Source organism: Typha latifolia, chromosome 4 (assembly GCF_019914945.1).
Source record: "Typha latifolia isolate L0001 chromosome 4, TyphaL0001v2, whole genome shotgun sequence".
In the NCBI taxonomy this organism is placed as follows: Eukaryota; Viridiplantae; Streptophyta; class Magnoliopsida; order Poales; family Typhaceae; genus Typha; species Typha latifolia.
The window spans coordinates 1,429,313-1,457,258 of record NC_133089.1 but is presented as its reverse complement, the minus strand read 5'-3'; the positions used below and the strand labels follow the sequence as shown (position 1 = coordinate 1,457,258).

At 40.3% G+C, this 27,946-nt stretch overlaps 5 protein-coding genes and 1 long non-coding RNA gene across 11 annotated transcripts; 2 read left to right on the top strand and 4 right to left on the bottom strand.

Annotated features, from left to right (window-relative positions):
* Positions 1–3,272: 3,272 nt before the first annotated feature.
* LOC140787330 (protein PARTING DANCERS homolog) lies at positions 3,273–10,078 on the bottom strand. Of its 3 annotated transcripts, XM_073136197.1 has the most exons (9): positions 9,957–10,054; positions 8,780–8,901; positions 8,623–8,711; positions 8,456–8,551; positions 8,283–8,377; positions 8,159–8,199; positions 7,998–8,081; positions 7,109–7,267; positions 3,273–6,182 (listed from the first exon to the last, which is right to left on the bottom strand). In XM_073136197.1, the coding sequence occupies exons 1-8, from the start codon at positions 10,018–10,020 to the stop codon at positions 7,118–7,120; spliced, it is 741 nt and encodes a 246-aa protein (XP_072992298.1). In that variant the 5' UTR covers positions 10,021–10,054; the 3' UTR covers positions 3,273–6,182; positions 7,109–7,117. The 3 variants fall into 3 exon arrangements, with proteins under 3 accessions (XP_072992298.1, XP_072992299.1, XP_072992297.1); XM_073136198.1 differs by lacking the exon at positions 3,273–6,182 and having other exon boundaries at positions 6,884–7,267; positions 9,987–10,078; XM_073136196.1 differs by lacking the exon at positions 3,273–6,182 and having other exon boundaries at positions 6,884–7,267.
* On the top strand, positions 3,808–5,393 carry LOC140787328 (protein SLENDER RICE1-LIKE 1-like). Its single transcript, XM_073136195.1, has one exon. It carries the CDS (start codon positions 3,808–3,810, stop codon positions 5,341–5,343), a length of 1,536 nt encoding a protein of 511 aa, XP_072992296.1. The 3' UTR covers positions 5,344–5,393.
* Positions 10,079–11,165: 1,087 nt separating the features above from the next.
* Positions 11,166–13,676, bottom strand: LOC140786562 (uncharacterized). Of its 2 annotated transcripts, XR_012108655.1 has the most exons (4): positions 13,539–13,676; positions 12,904–13,009; positions 11,825–12,728; positions 11,166–11,740 (listed from the first exon to the last, which is right to left on the bottom strand). It is a non-coding gene; the product is annotated as an uncharacterized lncRNA (long non-coding RNA). The 2 variants fall into 2 exon arrangements; XR_012108654.1 differs by lacking the exon at positions 13,539–13,676 and having other exon boundaries at positions 12,904–13,046.
* LOC140786558 (ABC transporter G family member 39-like) lies at positions 11,737–18,609 on the top strand. The gene is made up of 23 exons (XM_073135065.1): positions 11,737–12,189; positions 12,294–12,414; positions 12,494–12,582; positions 12,700–12,784; positions 12,883–13,042; positions 13,135–13,262; positions 13,366–13,456; positions 13,548–13,849; positions 13,960–14,241; positions 14,335–14,651; positions 14,735–14,895; positions 15,009–15,112; positions 15,199–15,361; positions 15,441–15,569; positions 15,662–15,768; positions 15,852–16,184; positions 16,262–16,552; positions 16,669–16,752; positions 16,855–16,988; positions 17,100–17,327; positions 17,466–17,637; positions 17,765–18,019; positions 18,109–18,609. Exons 1-23 carry the CDS (start codon positions 11,819–11,821, stop codon positions 18,364–18,366), a joined length of 4,365 nt encoding a protein of 1,454 aa, XP_072991166.1. The 5' UTR covers positions 11,737–11,818; the 3' UTR covers positions 18,367–18,609.
* Positions 18,610–20,656: 2,047 nt separating this feature from the next.
* LOC140786560 (uncharacterized) lies at positions 20,657–21,147 on the bottom strand. Its single transcript, XM_073135069.1, has one exon. It carries the CDS (start codon positions 21,052–21,054, stop codon positions 20,830–20,832), a length of 225 nt encoding a protein of 74 aa, XP_072991170.1. The 5' UTR covers positions 21,055–21,147; the 3' UTR covers positions 20,657–20,829.
* Positions 21,148–21,708: 561 nt separating this feature from the next.
* LOC140786559 (transmembrane ascorbate ferrireductase 2-like) lies at positions 21,709–25,863 on the bottom strand. 3 transcript variants are annotated; one of them, XM_073135066.1, is made up of 5 exons: positions 25,648–25,862; positions 24,850–24,898; positions 22,652–22,851; positions 22,260–22,551; positions 21,709–22,095 (listed from the first exon to the last, which is right to left on the bottom strand). In XM_073135066.1, the coding sequence occupies exons 1-5, from the start codon at positions 25,789–25,791 to the stop codon at positions 22,073–22,075; spliced, it is 708 nt and encodes a 235-aa protein (XP_072991167.1). In that variant the 5' UTR covers positions 25,792–25,862; the 3' UTR covers positions 21,709–22,072. The 3 variants fall into 3 exon arrangements, with proteins under 3 accessions (XP_072991167.1, XP_072991169.1, XP_072991168.1); XM_073135068.1 differs by lacking the exon at positions 25,648–25,862 and adding an exon at positions 25,009–25,070; XM_073135067.1 differs by having other exon boundaries at positions 22,011–22,149; positions 25,648–25,863.
* Between the last annotated feature and the right edge of the window lie 2,083 nt (positions 25,864–27,946).

The window sequence follows — 27,946 nt, the reverse complement described above, 5'->3', positions numbered from 1 at the left end:
AATACTTCAACTATTTAGCCCATAAGCACACATTGGAGCATGCAGCTTTATCAATGTTTTTCTCAAAATGACTAATTCAACCTACAGCTCCAGTATCTATACCAACCATGTTCATATGAAATCTTTGCATGAAACCCACAATAGTTTATGTTTCATTATGATGCTTCCTATCTCTCAATGTGAAATAGAAGTCAAACTTGACTAAACTGATGCTACCAATGAAATGTCAAAAATGCTCTACATTTATTGTCTTTTTAAAACATCAGAAATATTATGAAAGCATCTTCGATATTTGACACAGGAAAATAACATTAGATAAGTTTTATCGAAGTAAGATTAAAGTAAAAAAAAAAAAACTATTCATAGTCTCACAGACTAAATGGGCTATTACGAGAACATTTGAAAGGAAGTATGTTGGTAGAACACGGTTTAGAACAGAAGCATGAGGATGAGCATCCAATGGCTTTATCATAATAATAATAATGCTGTCCTTCCTAGAGAGAGACGGCATTCCTTCCAAGCTAAGTTTTTCAAATTTCAAACAATCTTCCGCCAAGACTATTCAATGGTCAAACCAATAACCACCAAGAACAACTAGAGATTAAAACTATAAATATGGTTTTATACTCTTACTCCAAATTAATAGTGGCTAATACTAACAACTTTTCCATGCATTACACTCATAATCCTAATAAATTGGAATCGAAGTGTCCAACTTGGCGATCACTTAGTTATATCAATTTGGAAAGAAAGTAGTGATATAGTTGTCATTTCATTTCATTTAAATGACATCATCGAGAAACTACTCCACTTGCAGGTGACTAAGATCGATTTGCTTAACACGTACATGATATATACTGGGATTGGACCGAGCTCTTGGCCTGAATTTTTTGGGCCTATATCATATTAAATAATCACATATTAAGGCCCACATGCTACCCAAATCTAAAAGTACAGTGTTGGAAGGAATGTATGAAAGAGGTACGACTTAGTTTATATAGAAGATATCACCTTACAAGTTATAAATGATGAGATGATGGAACAGCTCTTTGTTCTTGGATTGAAGCAAAGATTAGGACTGAGAGTAATAATAAATCAAAACAAATTCTATCCTGAAATTTGGATAAGTTCAAATTAGTAGCAGTGCTTCCCAAAATGAATCGACCCAGTTGATATCCTTTATTGCAACATTTTATGGCGAAAGCTACCCTCAACTATATATCTATGTCACTTAGGTAGTTAATAGTATCAGTTCAAAGATCGGGGACACAACGATCATTTCGGATCATGACTTATTATCTTATTGGAGGAATCCCCCAACATCTTCATCCTCCGAAAGCTTTGGGAGTTTCAACTATTTATTATCTAGTAAAAAATTTGGTGACTTCAACTTCAAAGCTCTTATATTTGATTGGCTTCCACCCAAAACTAACTAGTCTTTGAAAAATGAGATCTTGCTATCCTCCCTCCAATTCCATTATTTTTTCTCCTCAACTTTGTAATTTTATAAATTCTTCACCTTAATTTCATAACTGAGTCATGCCCATAATATACATACACCTCATGAGTACTTCCCCCCCTCCACACCTCCTATCAAAATTTTGAGACCTCACTATTGTTAACAGACAAAGCAAAATTACATTATTGACCCTCAATTAGCACTGAGAACGAGGAGGGGAATTTTGGTACTTATTTCTTTACAATATTTATCCTCAAGTAGAGTACCAGATGTAGCAGAAATCTTAAACAGCTAATATTAAAAAAAAAATGAGCTCTGTATTTTCTTAGTTATCCAGTTAATATTCTATGGTAATTAACATAATAAGCCATTAAATTCTGATATTTTAGAATTTGTAACCCTTAGAACAGTTTTAATCCGTCGTTATTTCTTCAAATTAACATTTGAGTATGTAGTTTGAATATATGAACTGGCCATAATAAAGACTTGGTGGGTATAGCTTTTAACGTAACAAAATGTTTATGCTTATGGTGACCTTCAACCTAGAACTAGTGAAATAGCAGGATTGTAATCATAATTAGATCAACAATGTCGGTTGCAAAAAAGTTAGTAGTACTTTTATCTTCGATAAATAACAATAAGGACAACTTTAGGGAAGTATCTATTCAACTATCCATCCTATGATCTTAACAGGGGCCCAGTCAATATGGGTCCTACAGAAAGAGAGACTCAAATTGGCTATTCCTGAAACATTCAGGCGAGCAGCCATCTCCCCCCTCCCCGCGGACCATGGCCCATGGGCCATGCTCGACTCACCACTCCTGTGGACTCGCTCGGGTTCGTCGTGCTCATCTGGCATGGTAAGGAGATGGGACCGACCGAGAACGGGATGGAGCCGATGTAAAAGCGACTACAGTCCTACCACTTGATGGCCTCCCTCTCAAGTCTCCTATGCATTTTTAAAACGTACACGTGGCTGGTCCAATGATGGACCAGCCACCATTACGAGGACACTTTAACCCACCTCACAGCAGAGATGATATCGAAAGCAACAGCATAAACGGTATATGGATCTCTTTTTTATTTTATCCTTGCCGCATTATATTAATACTCAAAAGATATCCTATATAATAAGAGACGTCCTTTTAATTTAAAGAATCCAGGTTCAATTTCTTATGATGCTGTTCTTCTTTTTGATGAAAAAAAAAGAACATGTCCACGGATGTAATGATGTTGGGCTTAATCACAGATGAATAGATCACTCGTTCCGTTTATGGCACACTGGCACGGTATCAATTAATCAAAACAAGGTACTACACGAAAGAATCCAAACAAATGTCTACATGTTTTAAGATGAATCTTTAATGTTTTCTTTTTACCTAGATAAACAATTTAACTTAAACGTTTAGTTTTTCTCTCTTCATCCAATGGTTAATATTATTACATGCTCTAAAAAATTAACTAAAATAACAATTACTATGACCGAAATAATTATTACCCTTTCATTTTTACAGGTAAAATAGTCTATTTATTTTATTCTTATATTTGGCTCACAAAGAATGAAATGAGTGCATCAAGAATCCAGTCCCGAGGGCAGTAGAAACTTAAAAGAGAATTTTTCACTTAGCAAATCAATCAGCAGCATGATTCGTTTATCTTCCTTATAAATACGTGTGACTTTACAATTTAAAAAAAATATAAATAAGGTTAAAATATAATCACTTTTGGCAGTCCAATTAGCTTTGAGTTTTGACATTAAGAATGACGAGTAAAAAGAATCCCGTGCAGACTCCATCCTAGATGGTTGATCCCATTATTTTCAAGAACAAAAGCGCCTCACAGACAGCAATAGATTTATCAATTAATACAGATTTGAACACCCCGTCCTTGGGCCCTGTAAAAATGGGCATCTAGTCTTCTGACCCACAAACTGGGGCCCGACACTTTAAGGTTTAGAAATGAGATCAGTGTTAACCTTTACCTTTGCCCCTTCCTTTTTATTTAAAGTATGGTATAAGAGTAGTTCAATTATATATAATCCTTATCGCTGACTCAGGAGCTATCGAGCGCACAAAATTCTTGCACTAGGGGCTGCAGGCAAATCAATTTGGTACCAAAAGCACTTCACACAGCATACCGTGCCAGCCTTACGTGTCTACTACCTCGGCAGATGATCTTGCCACGTGTTCCTGTCGCTCGTACTGACGTCACTCTCTCAGTCCCTCTCCCCCACCTCTATCACCAAAATAAATGAGAACAATAGGTAGCAACTCAACTCCTCTTTCCTCACCCTCTCTCTTTCCGGAGTCGAAGAGTCGAAGGGGAGCTGCTTAGCGCATGCAAGAGACATGGGACCCTACACGTACGGATCCATGCCGGAGCTCGACGGCATCTTGGCCGGCGCCGGTTACCACGTTCGCTCGTCCGACCTGCGCCACGTCGCGGACAGCCTGGAGCGTTTAGAATCAGCCATGGTCGGCGGCAACGATGCCGCCGCCTCCATCCCCGACTCCGTACACTACAACCCCTCCGACCTCACTGCCTGGGTCGACACCATACTCTCCGATCTGACCCATACCCAGCCCTGCCCTCCCCTCCCCTTGCCTGTATCTTCCACGTGGACGGACCAAGTCTGCCCCCAGCTACATCAAACGGCCGTCATCGCTGCCCAGCAGCGAGAGGAGGAGTCGGGCATCCGCCTCGTCCACCTCCTTATGAACTGCGCCGAGGCCGTCCAACATGGCGACAACCCATTGGCTCAAGCCCTCCTGGACGAAATCCACCACGTGCTCACGCGTGTGAACCCTTCCCGCGGCATCGGAAAGGTCGCGGCCTACTTCTCCAACGCCCTCCGCCGCCGGATCCACTCCTCTCCTCACCCCCACATGTCTCCTTCGGACCACGTTCTCCTCTATCACCATTTCTACGAGTCATCCCCTTACCTCAAGTTCGCCCACTTCACTTCCAACCAGGCCATTCTCGAATCATTCGAGGGCCACGATCGCGTCCACGTCATCGACTTCAATCTGATGGAAGGCCTCCAATGGCCGGCATTGATTCAGGCCCTCGCCCTCCGGCCCAATGGGCCTCCGTTCCTCCGCCTCACTGCAGTGGGTCCGCCCTCCTCCACGGGACGCGACGAGCTCCGGGATGTCGGCCTTCGCCTCGCCGAGCTGGCCCGCTCGGTTCGAGTCAGGTTCGCGTTCCGCGGCATCGCGGCGAACCGGCTCGATGACGTGCGGCCCTGGATGCTCCACGTGGCCCCGGGCGAGGCCGTAGCGGTCAACGCAGTCCTCCAGCTCCACCGCCTCCTCGGAGATCAGAACGCCATCGACTCGGTTCTGGGATGGGTGTCAGGGCTCCGGCCCAAAATCGTGACAATGGTCGAGCAGGAAGCGGATCACAATAAACCGGGCTTCCTCGACCGGTTCGCGGAGGCGCTTTTCTACTACTCGACCGTGTTCGACTCCCTCGAGGCCGGTGGTATCCATTACCAGAAGCTGGCCGAGGCGTACCTGGAAAGGGAGATATGTAACGTGGTGTGCTCCGAGGGGTCGGAGCGGATCGAGCGGCACGAGCCGCTTGTTCGGTGGATGGACCGGCTCGGCCGGGCCGGTCTCAGACCGGTCCACCTCGGATCAAATGCGTTTAAGCAGGCTAGCATGCTCTTAACGCTGTTCTCGGCCGAAGGCTACTGCGTGGAGGAGGTCGATGGGTGCTTGACGCTTGGGTGGCACGGCCGGCCACTCTTCTCCGCCTCCGCTTGGTGTGGATGCGACGATGACGTGGCGCCAGTCGGTTACAACAATAATAGTAATAGCAACAATGTCACTCCTGATATGATTCATGATAACACTAGTACTACCAGCACTAGTAACACATAATACTCGATGATAAATAACTAGCGATTTCTATTGATTTATTCTAGCCCCCACTCCTCCGCACCTTGTTTGTTCTTTAATCGTGTTATCTATGCATTCTAATAGTTGGCTTTATACTTACTTAATAATGCCTGTGTGGGAACAATGGATTAGTGTGCCGCTTGTCAATTAAGGTGCACACTTTGGGATGTGGATTCTACTGGGTGTGCGTGCGAATGGACGACAGGTGATCACGTGGATGGTCAGAGATCTAAGGACCAGATCAGAGTCCTACGATCCACGTCCCAACGTAGGAACTTGACGGCCGTGTGATGAGGATCGAACGGTAAAGAAAATAGTCGAGGTGGAGGACCACGCAGGCGAACAGGATTCACTTCTCCTCTCCGAACTTGGGAGCACGGCACTCGGTACCCATGCTTTCTCACATGCCTAAGTTGTGGTCTCGAGTCGTGACAGGTCACCGGTCACATGTGTGCGCGGGGACCGGAATCTCACGTGCGGTCGATACGGCTGAGATTTAAATGCCACTGAATCTGGTCATTGGTGTGGTAAGAGGTCATGATCTCGCCACTACACCGTGGTACAGATCTCCAATGATAAAAGTAACTAAGAATTTGGACGCTTTGACCACAGTAGACGACGTAACATGGAATTTAATGGCATTTTGTGGGTCATAATTCAGATTAAGGGGTGCATCAGAGGTTAAATGCGCATGGCCCTCAGGTTGGTGGTTTCGTGTGAGCAAAAGTACTTGGACAAGAAAATGCGAATGAACTAATCAGCAGATTGAGAAAAGAACAACGCACCTTATTGCTGTAATCATCAACTTCTACTAGAAAAGTCTAGAGGAAGAAAGGATAAAAAATATATTAGCAAGAAGAAAGTGTTTAATGTGCATCACAATAAGTAGAGAGATAGGAAAAAAAAACTTAGTAGTGTACGATTTTAGATGTCACAGATCACCTTGCACCTTCTAAAGTATAAAAAAAGCCTATGAAAATTGACAGCATTCTCGTATTGGTGTACGAAATTACACTACTAGATTGGAGGATTATTACCAGAAGTGTATAACTATACATATTAATATGTACGTAAAATGAAGTGAAAAAAAAAAAAAAAAAAAGCATTCCAATGAGCAGGGCTTCCCATTTATGGGAGGTACGAGGAGAGCAGCATGCATACTCAAGACTGCTAAGGAGAATACTATTTGGTCAATCCATGATATCACCAAGACATAATGTGTAATCATAATAAAAACAAAGTATATTTATAACAGAAAAGTATAAAGTCAAGTAGGTGAAATTTAAGACGAACTACCCTCTATTAGTTGAATAGAGCAGTCAGCTAGAGAAGGTGTTAATATTAAGAACATGAATCGCATTTAAAGTTTACATTCCAAGAAAACAGACTAAATCCTATTATGAACATCCTTGAGAAGAATTTTTTTCAGAAAGTTGATACTTGGTTGACATAATTAAAGCTGCTTTGAGAGTTTTATTTCCTTGTATTCCACATATTTCATCAAGCTTTATGCTCGCTAGACTTAAAGCTACATTTCCTTTGAGTTAGACACTAATGCATTGGAAAACAATAGTTCATCGACCTTAATGTTCTCTGAGACTTTATGATATTTAGCACAAACATCTACGGACAAACTACAATGCATTATGCAGAATAATAAGACTCGTGAATTTCTGGTGCGTAAACACCACTAACAAACTGATGCAGAAGAGAGGTGTAAAGTATCTTTAGCTAGTGAAAATCATACATGTAGAAATTAAGTGATTCTTGGACTCAGGTAGTACTCCGAATCCCTGAAAAATCTCATGATTCTTTCTGCTTTATCTGTCGAAAGGTCAGTGTTTTCCAAAATAAAGTTCTTGGATGCCCTGGATATCGCTTCTATTGAACCAATTGCCTGGGCAAGCTAAAACAAAAGAGACATACATGTTAGATGCTAAGGTGGTAAGTACAACATAGGAACCCACATAAAACTGCAAAATTATATAACAGCCAAAACTTGCCACAACCCAGTAAATCATGTTTGACTTCACAGAAAGAAAGAAAGAAACTCTTTTGCTACTGGTTTGCAGAGGTATATTCGTCTGTGTTTGTGAGTCACCTTGTCTCGATCAGTCTATTCCCTGGTCATTTTGTAGGCACACATATGAGGTATCCATATAGATTACCTTGCCAGCATGTTGTTAAATTTACTTTAAGAATACCAAAACACTAGAAATGAAAGATTTGAACCAAATGCAAATCACAAGATGAGCCGAGAAGAATGCTATTTCATCAATTGTGCTGCCTAGAGAACCTTATTCTACATACCCTAACTTGGCTTTATGAACCAGTAGAACTGAACCAAGTACCTCAGAGGCTCAGAGGAACCTGGCTTGAGGTTTAGCTTGATCAGTCAAGCTGAGCTAAACTCGGAGTCTATCTTGCTTAACGAAACTAATGTACTCAGACCACTTGTATCATATGCGCTAAATAATGAAAGAAAGAACATCTTGTTAGGCAAGGACTTTCTTCTAAGCAGAAAAGAAATGAATGTTACTAAAAATTCTGAAATTCATCTGTAGCCTATGTCGATATAAGAATATGCATAACGAGAACAAAATTAAGGAGAATGCAGTCGAGGTTTAATGAATTACTGCATTAGCGTCATGGTTGTCAATGCCTGGTATGGAGGTAACCACCGATAGAAACAAATCCATGCCTTGAACCGCACGCTCACGCTTTTGAGTATAAGAGGAATGCCAGTTAGATGAAGAATGAATGGAAAAGCAGCAACTGAAGAGGTGCACTTACTGACCTCATTTTTCATCATGGAGATGGCACCTTGTTGTTTGCATACTGTGGATGAATCGCAAGCATGTTGTTCATTAAAAAAGAACAGAGAGAAATTGCAATTCTCAGTAGCAGCGTCAAAGCTTTACCCCCACGAGAATGAGCTATTTTCACAATCTTCTCGAAACCCATTTCTGGATCACGAACTGGAACAAAGGTTGGACTTCCAAGCTCCACACCATACCTTATCACCATATCTTGATCACTAATAACTGCTCGACTAAGGAATAATTTTCACATCAACATTGCATACAAGACCTACTTGAAGTATGAACGGTTGAAAGAATCATTTTGCTCTCTTGTAGGAACAGAAACAACAACGTACAGGTTCTTAAACTGCCTTTTCAGTTTATCAACTCTGCAGATGCCAATAAGATCAACAGATCAAGTAAAGATGGGAACTTAAACAGCAAAATGGTGATATGTTACCTGCTAAAGATGGCAGATCCATTGTCACAGTCCCAAATTGTATCAAAGATGAATGCAACGGATAATCCACCATTGTTGAATATGAAATCCTGTAATTCAACCATCAAATTTTTTAGATTGACTTCATGTAATAATTCCAAAGTGAGAGGATAAGTACAGGTGCTATAGGCAGGAAGTTAAGACGGTATGAATTTGCACTGAGGAACGATGAAATGAAACTGATGAAAGCTGGATGTTGTTTATCTTTCCATGAGGTACTCATCATGCAAACTCCAGAGCCTGGATATTAAAAAAAGAAATTGTTACTAAACCTTCTCTATCAAGGAATATCAGTAAAAAGAATCAAAAGAATAAGAAAGAAATCACTTTGGCTATTTTGTTCATATTGTTCAAGGCTAACCTATGCAAGTAAAATAGTAAATAAATCGATGAATCTGCTGTATTCCAACATTCTTATATTTTGTTAAAGAGCAAAAGATAGACATGACTGACTACCACCAGATTTTTGCAAGGATCATAAAGAGCAGACACTCAATAAATAGTGTATTTCCTGGCATACAGTTATTTCTTAACGACTGACTACGTTAGAAGTAAATTGCACAATTCAAGAGGAAATGAAATCAAAACATCAAACTAGCAGCTAGATATAACAAACTGTGGACTACAAATGATATAATGATGTAAGGCAGGTATACTTCTACACCTAATCACCGATAAAGCATAGTCACCTGTCGGTAGTAAGTGAAACAGCATAAATTAATTTTGAGTAAGAATGAATTCAAAATGTTAGTATTTCTGTGTTCTAATGATGTAATTATAAAAAATACGGATCAATAAAATGTCCGGCAATTAATTAAATATGAAAAAAAATTCTCAATGACCACAATCAAGCAACGATAAATAATTTTTTTCTCATTATGGTATAACAACGGTGCTTCAATTTCCAATATATTAAAGTTTGCATGCTTTCTTGCAAACTCAATCAAAGAGAGAAATAGAGAACGCTAAACAACATTTTAAGATCCAATCGTTCCATTTCAACCAAAAATCCATCAAGATCCTACCATGTTGCTTTCTAATCCTAGATAAGCAGTATCCTAAGCTGGAAACGCCCTAAATCCAAAGAACAACATCTTGACCCAGATGCATACTAGCTACTACCGAAGAACACATAAGTAATCTTTCGACAACCAGATGATATCCAAATATCAGCACCAGAAATTTAGCGCAAGGAAGTGCGATAGGATCTACGAACTAGGGTTCCTATGAACATAAAACTAACGATCCCTTCAGCTCTTCTCTCCCAAATTCGATAAAGGAATCAAAATTATCACCGGATTTGGAAAAGATCGAAGCATCTCGACCTCGATCTCCGCAGCTCTCTCGCAAGCCCGCCATTGGAGAGTTCGAGAAGAGACCAAAAAGGCGCGATCTTAACTCAGGAGAGCAAGGCAGAATTTAAACCAACCTTCTCGCCTTGTTGAATGTCCTTGGTACATATCGGATCAAACGTTATCCGAGACCCGGATCCGTAATCCGTCGACTTCGTTTCCAGTTCAATTTCCCAGGTCAACGAGGTGTATATTACGAAATCTCGCACTCACTTTTAACTCTGACTACTAATTACTAAACTTTAGAATCTTAAGTTTTGCTGCAATTTTAAAGTAAAAACTGTAAATATTATTTGTATTTTTTCTTTCTTTTTTGCCTCGTTTCTTTACTCTATCTTTCTTTCTTTTTTTAAAAAAAAAAAAGAGAAAATCCTAGGCTTATATTATTATATTATCCGAGATTCAGTTCACTCTCCATGCCAATGTTAATGCAAGTGCCATTGGAGCAGAGACTAATGAATGCTATATTTCGGAGCTGAGAATAATGAGGCCATCCACTGCTGATAGTATTAGGTGACTTATTGGAAGAAAAAAAAAATGGACCATTTCTTGCTACAAAGACTGAAAAATGTGACGTAGAAGAACACCATTAACTTGCAAATAATACATTTAAATATATATACGTAAAAGGATAAAGTAGGTATCTTCTTGAAAGACCTTTCAAATAACGAGGCTTTATAAAAAGGTTCCAAGTGAGGTGAATCTATCTTCGTGTGAGATTAAGTCTTGGTCGTAGGGAGGAACTATTTGCCTGTCATTCAGGGAAGACTGCTGTATAAAAAGTTAAGATCGGGATCTAGTCAAACGATTCAAATCCACTAAGTTTGTTTCGTTGGTTGACCATCACTATTGGCTAGTTGGGTTAAAGGATTTTAATCCCAATATATGGAAATTTGAGGAGCATAAATTTTATTAAAATTTTACCAAGGGAAACAGTTGCCGTTATTCTTATAGTCTAGGCTCCAGTTCATTATTTGGCCAAAAAAGGTTACAACTCTAATATAACTTATTAAGCTCGAGATCGAATAAATAATAAAGATTACGTTTCACGTTTCATGCCACTTTACCCTCCACTGAGCTAGCATTGTAGTAATCCGACATTTGAACGGGTCAAAGACTCCAAACTAGTTCTAGATCTAGGCTGTAACGATCTTTTGTCTTTACTTGGTCAATTTGTTGTAAATTAGTATTGACTTGCCATGACGTTAATGCCAAGTCGAACTGCGACGTCGACTCATTCGTTTAAATTACATTATTTTCGCATCTTATCCTCCGCAATATTTTAGAAGTGATGTGACTTTGTCTTCTGAGGGTGGAGTCAAGCAAGACAGCTTAAGAAACTTAGCATCGAATATAGCCCCCTCGATTTGACTTCCTTGCCATCTCTGCGTACTCTCGTGATTGGTAACGGCGTCTTCCTCGAATTCAATTATTCAAACCTCTCTCCATCGGTCAAAGAAATCATGCCTCCACTGCTGTAAAGAATTGCCGGTGAGAGGAGACCAGGCAACTATAGCTGCAAGTCTTGACCTTATGATTGAAGACACCTGCCCTTTATAAGCCTGAAGGAATCCCCCCTGATCCAAATCATACCCACATCACAGAGGCAAGAAGAAGAGCTCCAAAGCTTACATCTCTTGTATTGTTGTTGCACTGCAAATGGGGCCTGAAGCTTGAAGGAATTGTGTTGATAATCCAAAACAAACATCTGGGTCTTGTTGGGTTTCCTGCAAAATTGAGTTCTTGGTGAGCTTTGAGACATTAGGAGAGTTTGGACGAGGGAGGTAAGGAGTGAGAAGTGAAACATGGACCAAAGCGACAGAATGGCGAGTTTGAGAGGGAGTTTGCATGGAAGCATGCGAGGGAGCATGCGGAGTGGCTCCATCTCCTCGTGGCGTGCATCCACGAGACGCTTGTCGACGGCCAGCCAGATCTTTGGGCGATCGGGGCGCGAAGAAGATGATGAAGAGGCCTTGAAGTGGGCCGCGTTGGAGAAGCTTCCGACTTATGACCGAATGCGGAGAGGAATAATGGCAGGGGAGGCGGGCGAGCTGCAGGAGGTTGACATCAGTGGTTTGGGCATTCAGGAGAAGAAGACTCTATTGGAGAGGTTGGTCAGAACTGCGGAGGAGGACAACGAGAAGTTCCTCTTGAAGCTGAGGAGCCGAATGGACCGGTGAGATTGATCATCTTCTTGCACTTTCGCATCGTTCTCTTCATGTTTGTATGATTGCATCTATTATTTCCTTTAAGTACTGACCGTATCTTCTCCTCTTATAGTGTTGGAATCGATTATCCGACGATCGAAGTCCGGTTTGAGAACTTGAATATCGATGCAGAGGCTTATGTCGGTAATCGTGGGATTCCTACATTCCTCAACTTCTTTGTTAACAAGATCATGGTAGGTCCAGCTTATAGTCACTGAGAATTTGGATCAAGGATTTGAATCATATCCATTTTAATCGATCAAATAACTGCAGGTCATTCTGAGCTATCTTCATATCATTCCGAGTGGAAAGAGGCCGATCTCGATTCTCCATGATGTCAGTGGGATCATCAAGCCTAGCAGGTAAGAATAGACGTCCATTTGCCAGAGTAGCAGTGTTATATTGGCATGAACACTTTGCAGATGAATTCAATTTGTGCCACTAACTGAGAAGTATCGTCTTGGTTATGTTCTTTGCAGAATGACTCTTCTTCTAGGCCCCCCTGGTTCTGGAAAGACAACACTTTTGTTAGCTTTGGCAGGGAAACTTGATTCAACACTACAGGTATTACTTTCTAGGAATAATTCATTTAGTGATTGATGTAGTTGTTTACATATATTATATCCTCAATGAAGAAAAATAATTAATTTGATGTTTATCAGGTCCAAGGGAAGGTTACTTACAACGGTCATGACATGGATGAATTCGTCCCGCAGAGGACCTCCGCTTATATCGGTCAGCATGATCTTCACATTGGAGAAATGACAGTAAGAGAGACCTTAGCTTTCTCTGCAAGATGCCAGGGAGTCGGAACACGTTATGGTAAGATAAAGAAGATGATTTGATCCACTTTATAATTCATGTCATAAGCTATGAACGGTGCAATTAATCTCTTCCATGTGAACAATTTTCAGACATGCTGACAGAGCTATCTCGGAGGGAGAAGGAAGCAAACATTAAGCCGGACCCTGATATTGATCTCTACATGAAGGCTATATCAGTAGAGGGGCAGGAGACAGTGGTCACAGATTACATGCTGAAGGTATAAGTTGTAACCAAGAACAATAAGATGTGATACTGATGCAATATTAATTTTGGAATAAAAACTTGCATCAATTGAATCATTCTAATCTATTTCTTTGCAGATTTTAGGTCTGGACATCTGTGCTGATACACTGGTAGGAGATGCAATGATTCGGGGCATCTCCGGAGGACAAAAGAAGCGTGTCACGACAGGTAATCAGATTGAAAGCATATGGAAGAACACCCATTTGAGGTGCTCAGGAACATAAGCTAAGCATGCACTGCTCGTTTTTACCTCATGCAGGTGAAATGATTGTCGGACCGGCAAAAGCGCTTTTCATGGATGAGATCTCAACCGGGCTTGACAGCTCGACGACTTATCAAATCGTCAACTCCATTAGACAATCTGTTCATATCCTCGAAGGAACTGCACTCATCGCCCTGCTGCAGCCAGCTCCGGAGACTTATGACCTCTTCGATGACATTATTCTTCTCTCAGATGGACAGATTGTCTACCAAGGTCCCCGAGAGAATGTCCTAGAGTTCTTTGAAGTAATGGGCTTTAAATGCCCTGAGAGAAAAGGTGTTGCAGACTTTCTGCAAGAAGTAAGTTCTATAAATGCAAAAGCTATTTTTTTCATCAAATTGCGGCTTATCTCATGTCTTGATGAAAATCAATCAAACACTCCAACCTAACAAAGTCCTTATGACAATAGGTAACTTCAAGAAAGGATCAGCATCAGTACTGGGCACGCCGATCTGAACCATACAAATATATCTCTGTGAATGAGTTTGCTGAAGCTTTTCAGTCATTTCATCTCGGTCGCAAGCTAAGCCAGGAGCTGAGCACCCCATTTGACAGGAGTAGAAATCATCCTGCTGCTCTAACGACTACAAAGTATGGAGTTAGCAAGATGGAGTTGCTTAAAGCTTGCTTCTCAAGGGAGTGGCTGCTGATGAAGAGAAACTCATTCGTCTATATCTTCAAAGTAGTCCAAGTGAGTGCAAAGCTACATCTGCTCTGGCTCTTGACAATTAAAAGGTCCTAGATCTAACATTCATTGTATACTCTTGTTCTTTTATCTTTGCAGCTTATAATCCTTGCAATGATAGCTATGACGGTCTTTTTGCGCACAAAAATGCACCATGAAGAACATGCAGATGCTGTTATCTACCTCGGTGCCCTGTTTCTTGGTCTTGTTACACATCTTTTCAATGGATTTGCTGAAGTAGCCATGACCATAGTAAAGCTTCCAATATTCTACAAACAAAGGGACTTCCTCTTCTACCCATCTTGGACTTATGCTTTACCATCATGGATCCTCAAGATTCCCATATCATTCTTTGAGTGTGCTGTCTGGATAGTCATGACTTATTATACTATTGGCTTCGAACCAAGCATCCAGAGGTTAGTATTTACAATGAGTTGATTGGCTTGGATTGCTCTTAAGTGAACTCTCATTTAATAGCACATTCTTGATTGTAATACAGGTTCTTCAGACATTACCTGATACTTGTTTTGGTGAGTCAAATGGCATCTGGGCTTTTCCGTCTCCTTGCTTCAGTTGGACGGGAGATGGTGGTTGCAGATACATTTGGTTCCTTCTCTCAGCTTGTGGTTTTGATCCTCGGTGGATTTGTCATATCAAGAGGTACATCAATTCTTTTGAGAAAACTGCATTTGACAATTTTGTGCCAATTTATCAGTCACTTTTTGGAAATTCATGATGTTCTTGTCGAGTAACTCATGATCACTTCTTTGCAGAAAAAATCAAGAAATTTTGGATCTGGGGATATTGGTCCTCTCCCTTGATGTATGCGCAGAATGCAGCAGCAGTCAACGAATTTCTTGGAAAAAATTGGCGAAAGGTAATAATAAGATTCATGAACTAGCACCAGTTTCATATCTTACGAAAGTGGACTGTCTCAGAACAAATATGTTCAACCACGTACAGGTTGTTGATCCAACATTCAGCAATGACACACTTGGAGTCCAGCTCCTCAAGAGTCGCGGAATATTTGTTGATCCCAACTGGTACTGGATTGGTGTGGGTGGATTGCTTGGATACATCATGTTGTTCAACCTCTTATTCGTTCTTTTCCTTCACTGGCTTGACCGTAAGTTACAATGCTTTTCGTGCATAAATCATTGTATTCTAGATGTTTAGTACTAACCATCATGATGTAATGCCTGCAGCCCTCGGCAAGGGTCAGACAACTATATCCGAAGAGGACTTGAAGCAGAAACATGCCAACAGAACAGGAGAGAGCATTGAACTATTGCAGAGAGGAACTGACTCTGACTCTGCCAGGAAATCGTCTGAAGGTTAGTCTCCATGAGCCAACTGGTCTATGTCATCATTATACTAATTTGTTCCACTCACGGTATATGACATTGCTTTCAAAACTTCTGTGCAGAAAGAGGTAAAGCTTCCACAGACAGCAGAAAGAAGGGAATGGTACTCCCATTCTCTCCGCTTTCAATCACCTTCAATGACGTCAGATATTCCGTGGACATGCCACAGGTACATTGGAGTTCAGATACTTCTGTTTTCAGAGAATATAATGAAAGAACATAGCAAATGGTTCTAATATTTGTTACCGGCAGGAAATGAGAGACAACGGTGTTGAAGAAGATCGGTTGGTGCTGCTGAAAAGCGTGAGCGGAGCTTTCAGGCCAGGAGTCCTCACTGCACTGATGGGCGTCAGTGGAGCTGGCAAGACAACTCTAATGGATGTCTTGGCAGGAAGGAAGACAGGCGGTTACATAGATGGAGACATCTTCATATCTGGATACCCCAAGAAACAAGAAACATTCGCACGTATATCTGGCTACTGTGAGCAGAATGACATCCACTCTCCACATGTCACGGTTTATGAATCACTTCTCTACTCCGCATGGCTGCGATTACCTGCTGAGATTGATGCTGAAAGAAGAAAGGTCAGAGTTGTCTTTAATTTGAATAGAGTATATTTCTGATAAGTGCTTCAACTAACTTGCAGCAATCATGAGTGCAGATGTTCGTCGAAGAGGTCATGGAACTCGTAGAGCTGAACTCACTCAGAGGAGCACTGGTAGGATTGCCTGGTGTGAATGGTCTTTCAACTGAGCAGCGGAAGCGGCTCACCATTGCTGTCGAGCTTGTAGCCAATCCTTCCATAATATTCATGGACGAGCCTACCTCTGGACTAGATGCAAGGGCAGCAGCAATTGTGATGAGAACAGTGAGGAACACAGTGGATACAGGAAGGACTGTGGTGTGCACCATTCACCAGCCCAGCATTGATATCTTTGAAGCTTTTGATGAGGTTGGTGCTTTTCTAATGAAGTCAATAATCAGTATTGATTATTTGATTCTACTTGAGCTTTCTGCGACATAAACTTGGATACTGACATCTGCTATTTCTTTCTGCTACATCTTCAGCTCTTCCTCATGAAACGAGGAGGACAAGAAATATATGTTGGACCGCTCGGACGCCATTCAAATGATTTGATCAATTACTTTGAGGTAAGGACAAGCAGGACACAAGGGATTACAATGCTCCTCCTAAAAATTCTATGAACCAAAAGAACTGAATGGATTTTCAACGTGTATGATTGTATTCTATAGGACATAAAAGGGGTGAGAAAGATTAAAGATGGTTACAACCCAGCAACATGGATGTTGGAGGTGACTACACTAGCACAAGAAGAAATTTTGGGTGTTGACTTTGCTGAAATATACAAGAACTCTGATCTGTACAGGTAGGAAGTTTGTCGAAATCATACTCGCAATGCATCTCAAATTTCTGGAAAAGTTATATGAAGCTAAGTTCCACTGTATAATCAATGCTCACTGATGGCATTTTCTTACAGGAGAAACAAAGCTCTAATTCAGGAGCTTAGTGTACCTTCCCCTGGTTCAAGTGACCTCTTCTTCCCAACTATGTACTCGCAATCCTTCTTCACACAATGTAAGGCTTGTTTGTGGAAGCAACACAATTCGTACTGGCGTAACCCATCATACACCGCTACAAGAATCTTCTTCACAACTGTTATTGCCCTGATATTCGGAACAATCTTTTGGAAGCTTGGCAAGAAAGTGTAAGTCATCTTTCTCTCTGTAAGAGAACTCTCTCTTGCACAGCTCCTTTGTTTCTGGCATTCTGCGTTGATTTCTTCTTTCAATTACTCTTTTGGCAATGAGAAATAACAGTAGATCCACTTGCTTGAAAATTTCAGGAGCACACAGCAAGATGTGTTCAATTCCTTGGGATCAATGTATGCTGCTGTTCTCTTCATTGGAATCCAGAATGGCATGACTGTGCAACCTATCGTTGATGTTGAAAGAACAGTCTTCTATAGAGAGAAGGCTGCTGGAATGTACTCTGCTCTACCTTATGCGTTTGCACAGGTAAGATCACTGTAACTATTGCTGTGACATGCACTGTTCTATCAAAACATAAGAATAGTTTCATGCATGTGCTGAGAGAGAGTTCCTTCATCTCACTTATTACTCACCTTATTTCTTTGCCCTGCAGGTTATGATAGAGATCCCACACATTTTCCTACAAGCAGTTATCTATGGGGTCATTGTCTATAGTTGCATTGGTTTTGATTGGACAGTACAGAAATTCTTCTGGTACCTGTTCTTCATGTTCTTCACATTCTTGTACTTCACCTTCTACGGGATGATGACGGTCGCGATGACACCAAACAGCGACATCGGTGCCATCCTCTCAACTGCATTCTATGCAATATGGAACATCTTCGCAGGCTACCTCATTCCTCGACCTGTAAGCCCTTACTCTACCACATGTACCGTTGAACTGACTGTATTTGCTAATCAAATTTAGGTGCTAAAGATGCTTGTCATTGCTTGCAGAGAATCCCGGTATGGTGGAGCTGGTATTACTGGGCATGCCCCGTCGCCTGGACCTTGTATGGACTTGCTGCGTCGCAGTTTGGAGACTACACAAACCAGCTAGACACTGGTGAAACTGTGCAGGAGTTTCTTAAGAACTACTTTGGATTTAGGCACGATTTCTTGGGAGCGGTCGCCACTGCAGTCGTCGGTTTCACCATCCTCTTTGCCTTCGTCTTTGCTTTCGCAATCAAGGTGTTCAACTTCCAGAGAAGATAAGAAGCATCAGAACAACCACACCTGCATTTCTTTCCTCATTCATCTGTTGTATAGCGAAGAATTATAGATGTCTTTCAATAATTTGCATAGGTATCATTTTTTCCTTCTTTCTACAGTATGTACAGCCGAAGCCTGATATAGGTCATTGTGTGTAATAGCAGAGATGCGTTTCTGCAACTTTTGTACCAGTATGTTCATCATTTTCTACAAATGAATACAAGTGTTGATAATTTGCAAAATAAATCGTGCACATTTACGTGAGTATTATCTCTTTCTTATATTAAGAGTGTAGAAGCTTACCTCCGACTCAGCACAAACCTCAAAGGAACAGTTCTCAGATGAGTGGGGAATTTTTTCAAACAGGTGTAGCGCAAGCACCAGATAACACGTATCCAAGACCCAAATGCCCTAAAGTGTAGTGAGCTGTCAAGCTTTTACACCAAGAAGCATGATTAGACCAGGATTAAATTAAACATCTAATTAAACATCCCGAATAAAGCGGTAATTGAGGCAAGAAATAGTAAATGAGAATCACTTCATCTCATCATCTCTCATCAATAATAGAGTTTCCACAACCGACATTGGCAAAGATTGGTTTAAAGAATTATTTAAAATGGACGCCACTACAAGTTAGATCGTATTCTTTAATCTACCTTCTCGAACTATCTTTGGATTACGACAAGATTACAATTAATCGCCTTAATTAAACTATTATCCATTTTCACACGAACCCCTTCACTTCACCTAACACAAGGATTAGGTGCATAATTGGAAGACTATAATATGAACATCAATTTCTTTAGCTTGTCAATCGTAATCATGGCCGTCCATCATCCAGACGAGCAAGGGCCACACCATTTTGTTCATTGGTGGTTGGAGAAGATGGACAAGGACACCACATCTTAGCATCAGAAATGAGGCCAATATTAAAAATCACCATTACCTTTTATTTTAATGCTCTGATTTTGACTCACAACCAGCCCCTTCTAAATTGAACTCCAAAAAAACTTTTTATTTTTTTTTCTTTTTATCCCTTCAAATGCATAGCAATGGAGATCTGGGCATTTGGCATGCATGATTGAGCCTAACTGCAAGATATTTTTTCTTCTTTTTTTCTTTTTTGGGCATGAAAGTTGCTACATTTTCAATTTTCCTGCACCAAAATTGAAAAGAATAGCAAGAACCAGAAAACATAATAGAAACAATACATGTCAAAGGGTTACAATAACTTTGATAAAATTCTTAACAGAGAGATGCTTAAAGAAACGAAAAAGAATGGCATGGTCAAACACTAAAGAAGAAAAATTCCCAACAACGTAGTGAGTAGAGCTACAAAAGCTGCACCCATGCAGGAAACCATGGACGCCGCCGCCACCGGCGGTGGGTACTTGTAGTAGAACGGGAACCACGGCAGAATTGGATTAGGAGGGGGAGGTGCCGGATAAGTGTAATAAGGTGGAGAATAGTACGGTACATATCCAGACGGCGGCGGCGGCGGATAGTATCCGTAATCCGGCGTCCCCGGGGGCGGCGGAGGGTAACCGTAAGCCGGCCCTGATGGCGTATAAGGCGGCGGCGGTGGAGGGTAGCTTCCGACCGACGGCGGCGACGGTAGACACGGGTATGGGCATTCCGGCGTAGGATTATCTGCGCGAGCTGGCGATGGTATGGTCTTGATTACGAGGAGAACAAGGAGTATGAATTTAGATATGAATTGGTGTGATAGGATTAACATGTTGAACTCTAGAGCGAGAGAGAGGAGCAGGTGGAAGACGAGTGGTGAGAGTAATGGTATTAAGGGAAGGTTGCCATAAGAAAGGGGTCGTCCTAATGGTATGGTTGGAATCATTGTAATAAATAACGGTGCCCTCTAAACCAAATAATAATAATAATATTAGATGGTGTCCTTTTCTGTGCGTCATCCATGACCATGGACATTGATGCCATGCAAAGTAACGTCTGTGTAAACTGCCCGTTGGACGTGGAAAGAGACGGAGGAAATATTATGCTTGTTATTCATGAATCGAATCTAACCCAACCTAGATATCCAGTTAAGTTTTAGTAGCGGACTTAAATCAATATAGATTATATGGGCCTCTAGAGTCTAGACCCATGACACAACTTATTTCCTCTCCTTTATATTTTATAGATTATAAGAGTATGCCGATTAATTATAGAATAAACATAGTTGTAACAGTTTACAGTACTCGAAGGTTAATTAATTAAAAAGAAAAGAAAGTAGAAACTAGCTCTGATAGATATCGATTGAACAGGATCAAATCATTGTAAGTTCTTGAAAAGAAATTTCTTTTTCTATTCATTCACCCACGCTCAACCCTGCGACTCCACCACAAATTTTGAGATGGAGATGATACAAACTTGTGCAGTTCTCGAGGGATAAAAGAAAAAAAGAAGAAAGAAACTTTATTGATCGTAGTAGGTTAAGTGTACACGGAAAGGTGATCAGATTGGAATGGCGTTGGTGACTTTAGGGTAGATGACGGCGGCCGGATGGGCCATGATGCGGCGGCCCTTGACGTGGCGGAAGAGGTAGACCACCGCCCCCACCGGCCACTCCACCACCGCCGCCACTGCAAAGGCCAGGAACCCCAACGTCGGTCCCACCACCTTGCACCGGCACGGGTTGCTCCTCGTCCCGCACTGCACGCACCCCGGCACGTACGGCATAGTTGCTACTTCTTCCCCAACAGCAGATCCTAAGCTTTTTCTTCTTCGTCCTTAAACCTACCAGTATTACTCACATGGCGTTGTTAGAGCATCAGGTCCTCGGCCATCTATATAGGTTTTGAAAGTTGGACGCATACATAGAATAAAAACTTGGGCACGTGGACCGATTCGGTGCGATGTGCTTTGTTACGTGGTTAAGTTTCAATGGAGAGGAACTGACGGTTGGAGCTTGCCAGGAATCAAAAGGCCCGACCCATTCTAAGTCGGGCCTGAATACGCCTGAAACCAACTGAGCTAAGCTCCGGCCCAACTCGGGTCTGGCCCGATCCTAGTCGGATTCAAATGGGCAGTGCAGGCCATGCCGGCTCGGCTCAAAAAACTTCGCCTACTATATCTTATCCAAGCCCAATATCTTAAAAACTAATCTAGAATATTCTAGCCCAATCCTAACTAAGTAAATAATTTAGCTTTTACAAATTAATATACATAATTTTTTAATTTATAATAATAAATTTAATTGTGCACCGCATATAAAAATTGTGTGCATTCTATTCTTAAAAATATATATATCGACTATAAAAAATTAATCCATTCAATTTTATATGCTAAATTAAAAATCAAATGCAATTATTGCAAGAGTCCCCCTTGTCAAACTTTTTTGTGTAATCCAAACAAAATTTGAATTTATTGCCATCTGAAGAAATCTCAGTAACACCATCAAATTTGTCCAGTTTACACTTTACAGTAACAGGAACAAAGAATACAAGTGGAAGATATTTAGAAATGGTAACTCGCCGATATCAGACACGGAAACAAAATTATTTGAATTTTGATACAAAAGTAGAATTAGAAAATAAGAGAAACAAGAAAGTTAACGTGATCTCATTGGAATTCCATAAGGAAATGTGAGAACACTGAAGTGTCATACCTCATACTTCAGTGTGACCGATCAAAGAAACTTCAATTTGAATGAAGCACTGCACCAACTCAACTAGCAAGATAGCAAGATATATCGCCTCTAATCATTTTGAGTCCCTAAAGCTGAGGTTTTAAGGGGGGGAAATGAAAAGAAGAGTGCGATTTTTTGTCAGTCTCCTATCGCGCACAAACATAAAACAAATCAAGTTGTTGTAAGACAGCAAAATTGGTGCAAGAAAAGTATTGAAACCAATCTAATAACAGAATGCTGGGCTACTCTAGAATACCTCTGTATGCATCACCTTTGGCAGTTCCAGGAGAAACAACTGCAAGAATAATAATGCCACCCAGCACTACAAGCGAGATACCTAAGAAGTTTACTAGCAAAGCCTCACTTGAGTAACGTGATATTATATTGCTGCTTTGGAGAAACGTAGCCTTCTCAAGTAGGCCTGTAACAGCAGTTGCAACAGCAAGGGCATATATGTATGCGCCAAAGAAAACATGCCAAGGAAGCAAGAACACTCTGCCATTTCTCGAGCCACCAGGATACCAAAAGGTTGTGAATCCAGTGCCCCACTGCACAAAGAAAATAGACAATTAATCACAAAAATATTACAACAAGCTGATCTTTTTAGGAAATGAGATTGTTGGCTATAAACAAGAACTCACTACTCACCTGAATACCAAATAACAAGATACATGCCAATCCCAACCAAGAGTGGAGGCTATAGAAGTTGTCAATTCCTTTATCATTGTGGAATTTCAAGGCTGCCCATATGCCAATTAAACCCAAACACAAGGCAAGGAACTGCATGGTAAGATGCACCACCTTTTTGAAATTCTTGGTTCCTGATATCGTCTTGTATGCTAATATAGCTGCATATGCAAACATGAGAATGTATAGAGTGAGAGAAAGAAGTAGTTCTATAATAAAGCACCAGAATATATTCTAACAAATGCATTAAAGGAAGGTATATGTATTATTCATTCATTTGGTAATTCTGCAATATACTTCAACAACTATCTGGAGTCTGGACAATCAGTTTCATTATACAGTTCAGCATATACATCAATCTAGTAATAATGGTGTGCTAACATTTGTTGATGGGAAATAATCTACTATTTGTACCTAAGTGCATGTGTTACCCAACCAAAGGATGAAATCTTCAACGATAGCATTATATCCAAAGAAAAAAGTACGGCAATATACCATGTAAACAATGAAAGGGTGTGAAAATTGAGGCATTTAAAGACCATGGTGAGAAGAAAAGGCCTGTTGTCCTGTCCTTTATTATGAAGCATTGCCTGCAAAATATACATAGCCAGTTTTACTTGTATGTCAAAATTTTAGGTCCAGAAGAATCACAATACCAACAGATAGTCCCCTAGTGTATAGTTTGTATCAAGGTTCTCAGTTTCAGTCAATCCTCATCCGGATCGGCCAAAACGGATTGGAATTGGCCATAGTCGATCCTGAACCATAACTGAAACCAATATTTTTGCTGGTTTTGGTTGAATTGGCTTTATCAAGCTGAATAGGATTGGTTTTCAAACCCATTTCGGCTGAAACAAACATATTTAATCCTTAAACAGGTAGGACACAACCCTGATCCAAACCAGTTAATAAGTAATAACAACTTTACCCTCTCTCTCTCTCACTCCCTCCCTCCCCCCCTCCCTCTCTCTCTCTCATATGCACTTATCTCTTCTCCCATCTCTCTCTCGCGTGATCTCCCTCAATGCATCCTTCCCGATTCAGCTATGACAAGTGACGGCTCGACGGAGAGCCACACCGAATAATTTTCCAACGATTTCAACCTCCAACGAGTAGTTCTCTGGCGAGATGAGGAGTTTTTCTTCTTCTTTTTAGTTAGGTATTCTCTTATAGGAAAAGAGTTGTTGCAGGTTGATGGCGAAACTAAGATGCATGGGTGATTTTTTATTTTCCTAATATTTTTTCTATTCTTTTAGTATTTTTCATACATTTTATATTAATTTTTAAAAATTTATACAAGTAAAAAATAGTCCAATCCATATCGGCCGATTTTTTCAAGCAGCAGACCTTGATAATAATATTCAGAACCTTGGTTTGTATGATCATAATTTCCATTTCAGTCCTTAATTGCAAGTCGCGACTCTAGAACTCCTACCACTTACATTTCTTTAGATATAAAAACATCAAGTGCAATTGCAGCAGAGAGTTGAACTATTAAAGCATGTGACAATCATGTATAACACACTTGAAGATATGATGATCTTCCACATGTCAACAAATATAGTAGTTCCAATAACAAGTGAAACATGTTCTACAGATTCAGATTATGTCAGCAACTCTATGCTAATGTCTTAATTTTGAGAAACAAATTCAACGGTAAAATCAAGATATGCACTCAGTTCCTAGTTTTCATAGAATTTTATTTATTTGCCTATGTCATACAAGTTGAAAAAGGTAGATCGGCACTAGACATGTTCAGGTCACCAGATAAGTGAGATATGTTCTCTAACCTGCACTATACATATTTTACTAGTTCACGACAACACTTGAACAAGTAATAACTTCTTCTGGAACAGTAAACTAACAATTTTTTTCTGTAACTTTAGAACCAATATAGCCATTTATGACATTTATTGAGTGTCTAATTTTGAGCACTGTAAATAATTCTCTCTCTAATAAACATCTGATCTGATAAACTATCCCATGTTATAGGATGCACATGCTTATATGAAGAAACTGCATATTTCGGTAGACAAGTCACAAATGACACTAAAAGGATGCCAACTTATTTCAAGAATCTTCAGATATTGACTATTGTCAATAAATCTTTCTGAACTCTATATTATATTAAAGTAGTTCAAGCTCAGAAGAGTACTCACCTTCTCCATTCAAAAGTAAGAACCCGACCACCATTAGTACGGGATGGATCTACAAGGATGAAAAGAAAAATGTGTTTCACATGTGCAAGTTTTGGTATATTTATTTATCCAGAGAAAGAGAACAAAAATAATGAATGATTAACATATGCGATGTATTACCATATCAACCACAGTATGAGACTCAAAGAACCCACTACAATGTTAACTTGCTGAGTGCATTGACTAATGATGCTAATCTTAGTGAGTAATAAATAATGCCTCGATGAAAGAAGGCATGCGAAAATTTCTAAAGGAAGAATCATATATTGTTAGATCTACATTCAACATATTAGGTGTATTACCATATCAACCACAGTATGAGACTCAAAGAACCCACTACAATGTTAACTTGCTGAGTGCACTAACTAATGATGCTAATCTTAGTGAGTTATAAATAATGCTTTGACGCAAGAAGGCGTGAGAAAATGTCTAAAGGAAGAATCATATAAAGCTATATCTACATTCAACATATTAGGTAACACTGGGAAATCTGAGTCCTTTTGTGTAAATGACCAAATTCCAACCAGTGCCAACAAAATTAAGCCATCTACTTCATTCACATCTATAATTAGCCACAAGGTTAATTAGGGTTCACTTTATAGTTCAATATTTCTTGACAGCACTCCCACAATTTCCACCAAACCGTTGGCCAAACACCGAGAAACTTCGAGATTACTCAACGGAGAATCCCGACCCTATCACCTTCAACGTAAATCACCAAGACAACTTAAGAAAGAGAGGGGCGTAGACTGGGCTTACATTGAAGATGAGATCTTTGTTGTCGGAGATGAGGGCCATTCCGCCCCGGAAATGAACGGACCAGATGAGAACCATGGCCGCGATGGCGGCGCCGAACACACGGATCAGCGCTATGATCGGGAATCGGACCACCGGAGCTGCCATTTTTCCCGATCAGGGTGAGAGAGATGGGAGTAGCAAAGCAGAGGACTCGCAGCTTCGCGCACAGTAAATAAAGCCTAGAAGCTAAAGGCAAACGGTTCGACATTCGAGTTTTATCGGATCCGGGTCCCAAATCTAGACTCAAATCCAACTTCCAAATCCATTAATTGACTTTCTTAGGGGATTTTGCGTGTATACCCTTCAAAATTTTATTATTTGATTGTATGCCCCTCCAAATGTATACCTTATAAAATATATGCTATTGGTATAGGTATCGATCTGGTTATTTTTCAAAATAAACCTCGATAATTTAATAGAAAAAAATTAACTAAGAAAAATTTATAAAAGGTAGAATAAAAATATTTCATTTTTTTCTGTCGAAATTTTATATTTTAAGTTTTAGTTAACTTCAAGGAGTATCCAAGTGAAAAATAAAAAATTTAAATAATATTATACACATTTCTAGTGTGTGTATATATATAAATATTAAATTTATAGGGACATATAAGTAAATATGAGAATTTTTAAGGGTATGGATGCAAATTAAAAACACTTAATATTATAAAAAAAAGAAGCTAAACTCGCTTGTTTGTTTCGAGTCTTCCAACCTCTCTGAACTGATTCAAAACTTCTGGTTCAATAACTAAATATATATATTTTTAATATCTAATTAAGTTTACTCTTTAAAATATCAAAAAATGAGAGTTTAGTCTGAAACCAATTAAGACTTTTTATTCACTATTGATCAAACAAAATAAATTCCGGGAAGGGGTTGAGACATATCCTCAAATGCCTTCTTCCCAAAAACCAATTCCCCTTTAGCCTACCTCCACGAACCACCTAATGAGCAGCCATATATCTTTGTCGGCGAATATGATGTACACCGTCATCTACAACAGTACGAAGTATCCCATATATCTTGAGAGCTCTACCACTTTTAAAGGCATGCATGGAGCTCCAAAATGATGCAACTCATCGGGGCCCCACGTTAATTTGCTCCAGTACCCGGAGGACATCCAAAGCTCCACGCACCTCGGCATGCCTACTTTATACGTCTCTATCACGCCGATCTAAACAATAGATGACCAACCAATAACCTCATGTCTACGCGTCACTAGATCCATGAGTGGGCTTTACGATCGAGATGCTCGTCAGTGTTTAGATAAGACAATGGAGAATTAATCTCTAATTGCCGGCCGGACGTCGTTGGCATATAATTTGGAACCTTCGAAAGCTGATAGTTCTAGCATTTAAACAACCCATTCTCACTCAAATAGAGAGATCTATTGAGAGAGCGATGGAGAAATTGAGCAATGACTTCAACTTGGGGGAGTGCAAGCAAGGGCCAGATAGTTATAGATGGGGAGCAAAAAGGACGCCAATTCTATGAGGGGAAGAGAATGGCAGGACGCCTCTAGCACGCACGATTAGATCGACGCAGAGAAAAGGTACGATTACTAGAAACTAATAATAAAACTGATATTTGGTATGATAATGAGTACAACTGCAGAGATAAGGCACTCGGGATGGAGTTTTCCGTGGGAGGAAGGGGAGGAGGATGTGGTTTAACGCGGTGGTGGGGATGCATGGGAGCTAGCTGAGCTCGGCGACGATGGAGGAAGGGGCGGAGATACCGGACGACGTGGTGAGGAGGTGCGGGGAGATCATAGAGGAGGAGAGCATCCAGTTCGATTCTTGGATAACTTGGCCTTGCTCCATGGGAGGAGGCCATCTCTACCACGAGGAGGGTCCTCGTTGCAACCTGCAACTGATATATATAACTAAGGATTACTTGAAGCCATGCAAAATAAATAAATAAATAAATATTGCACGTATGTATCTCTTTACAATAATTCCTCACCACTATATTTTTTTTTATTAAATAAATTCTTGATTAAGAGGAGAGTCAGTATAATTTGGCTAAGTTGAATTGTTTTAGTACAATGTATTGTATAAAATTTGCTTAATTGCACGAGAAAATAAAGAAACCTTCACTTTGGTATTTATATAATAATTTAGTTTTATTTTTCCAAACAGAGGATGAGATTAGCTAGATTCAGACTCGGGACTTATATCACGCTTTAAAAGGCTAATTAAGGTTAGAAACTAGTAAATTTTACTCAGCTAGGATAAACTTTATGACAAAAATATATAGTAA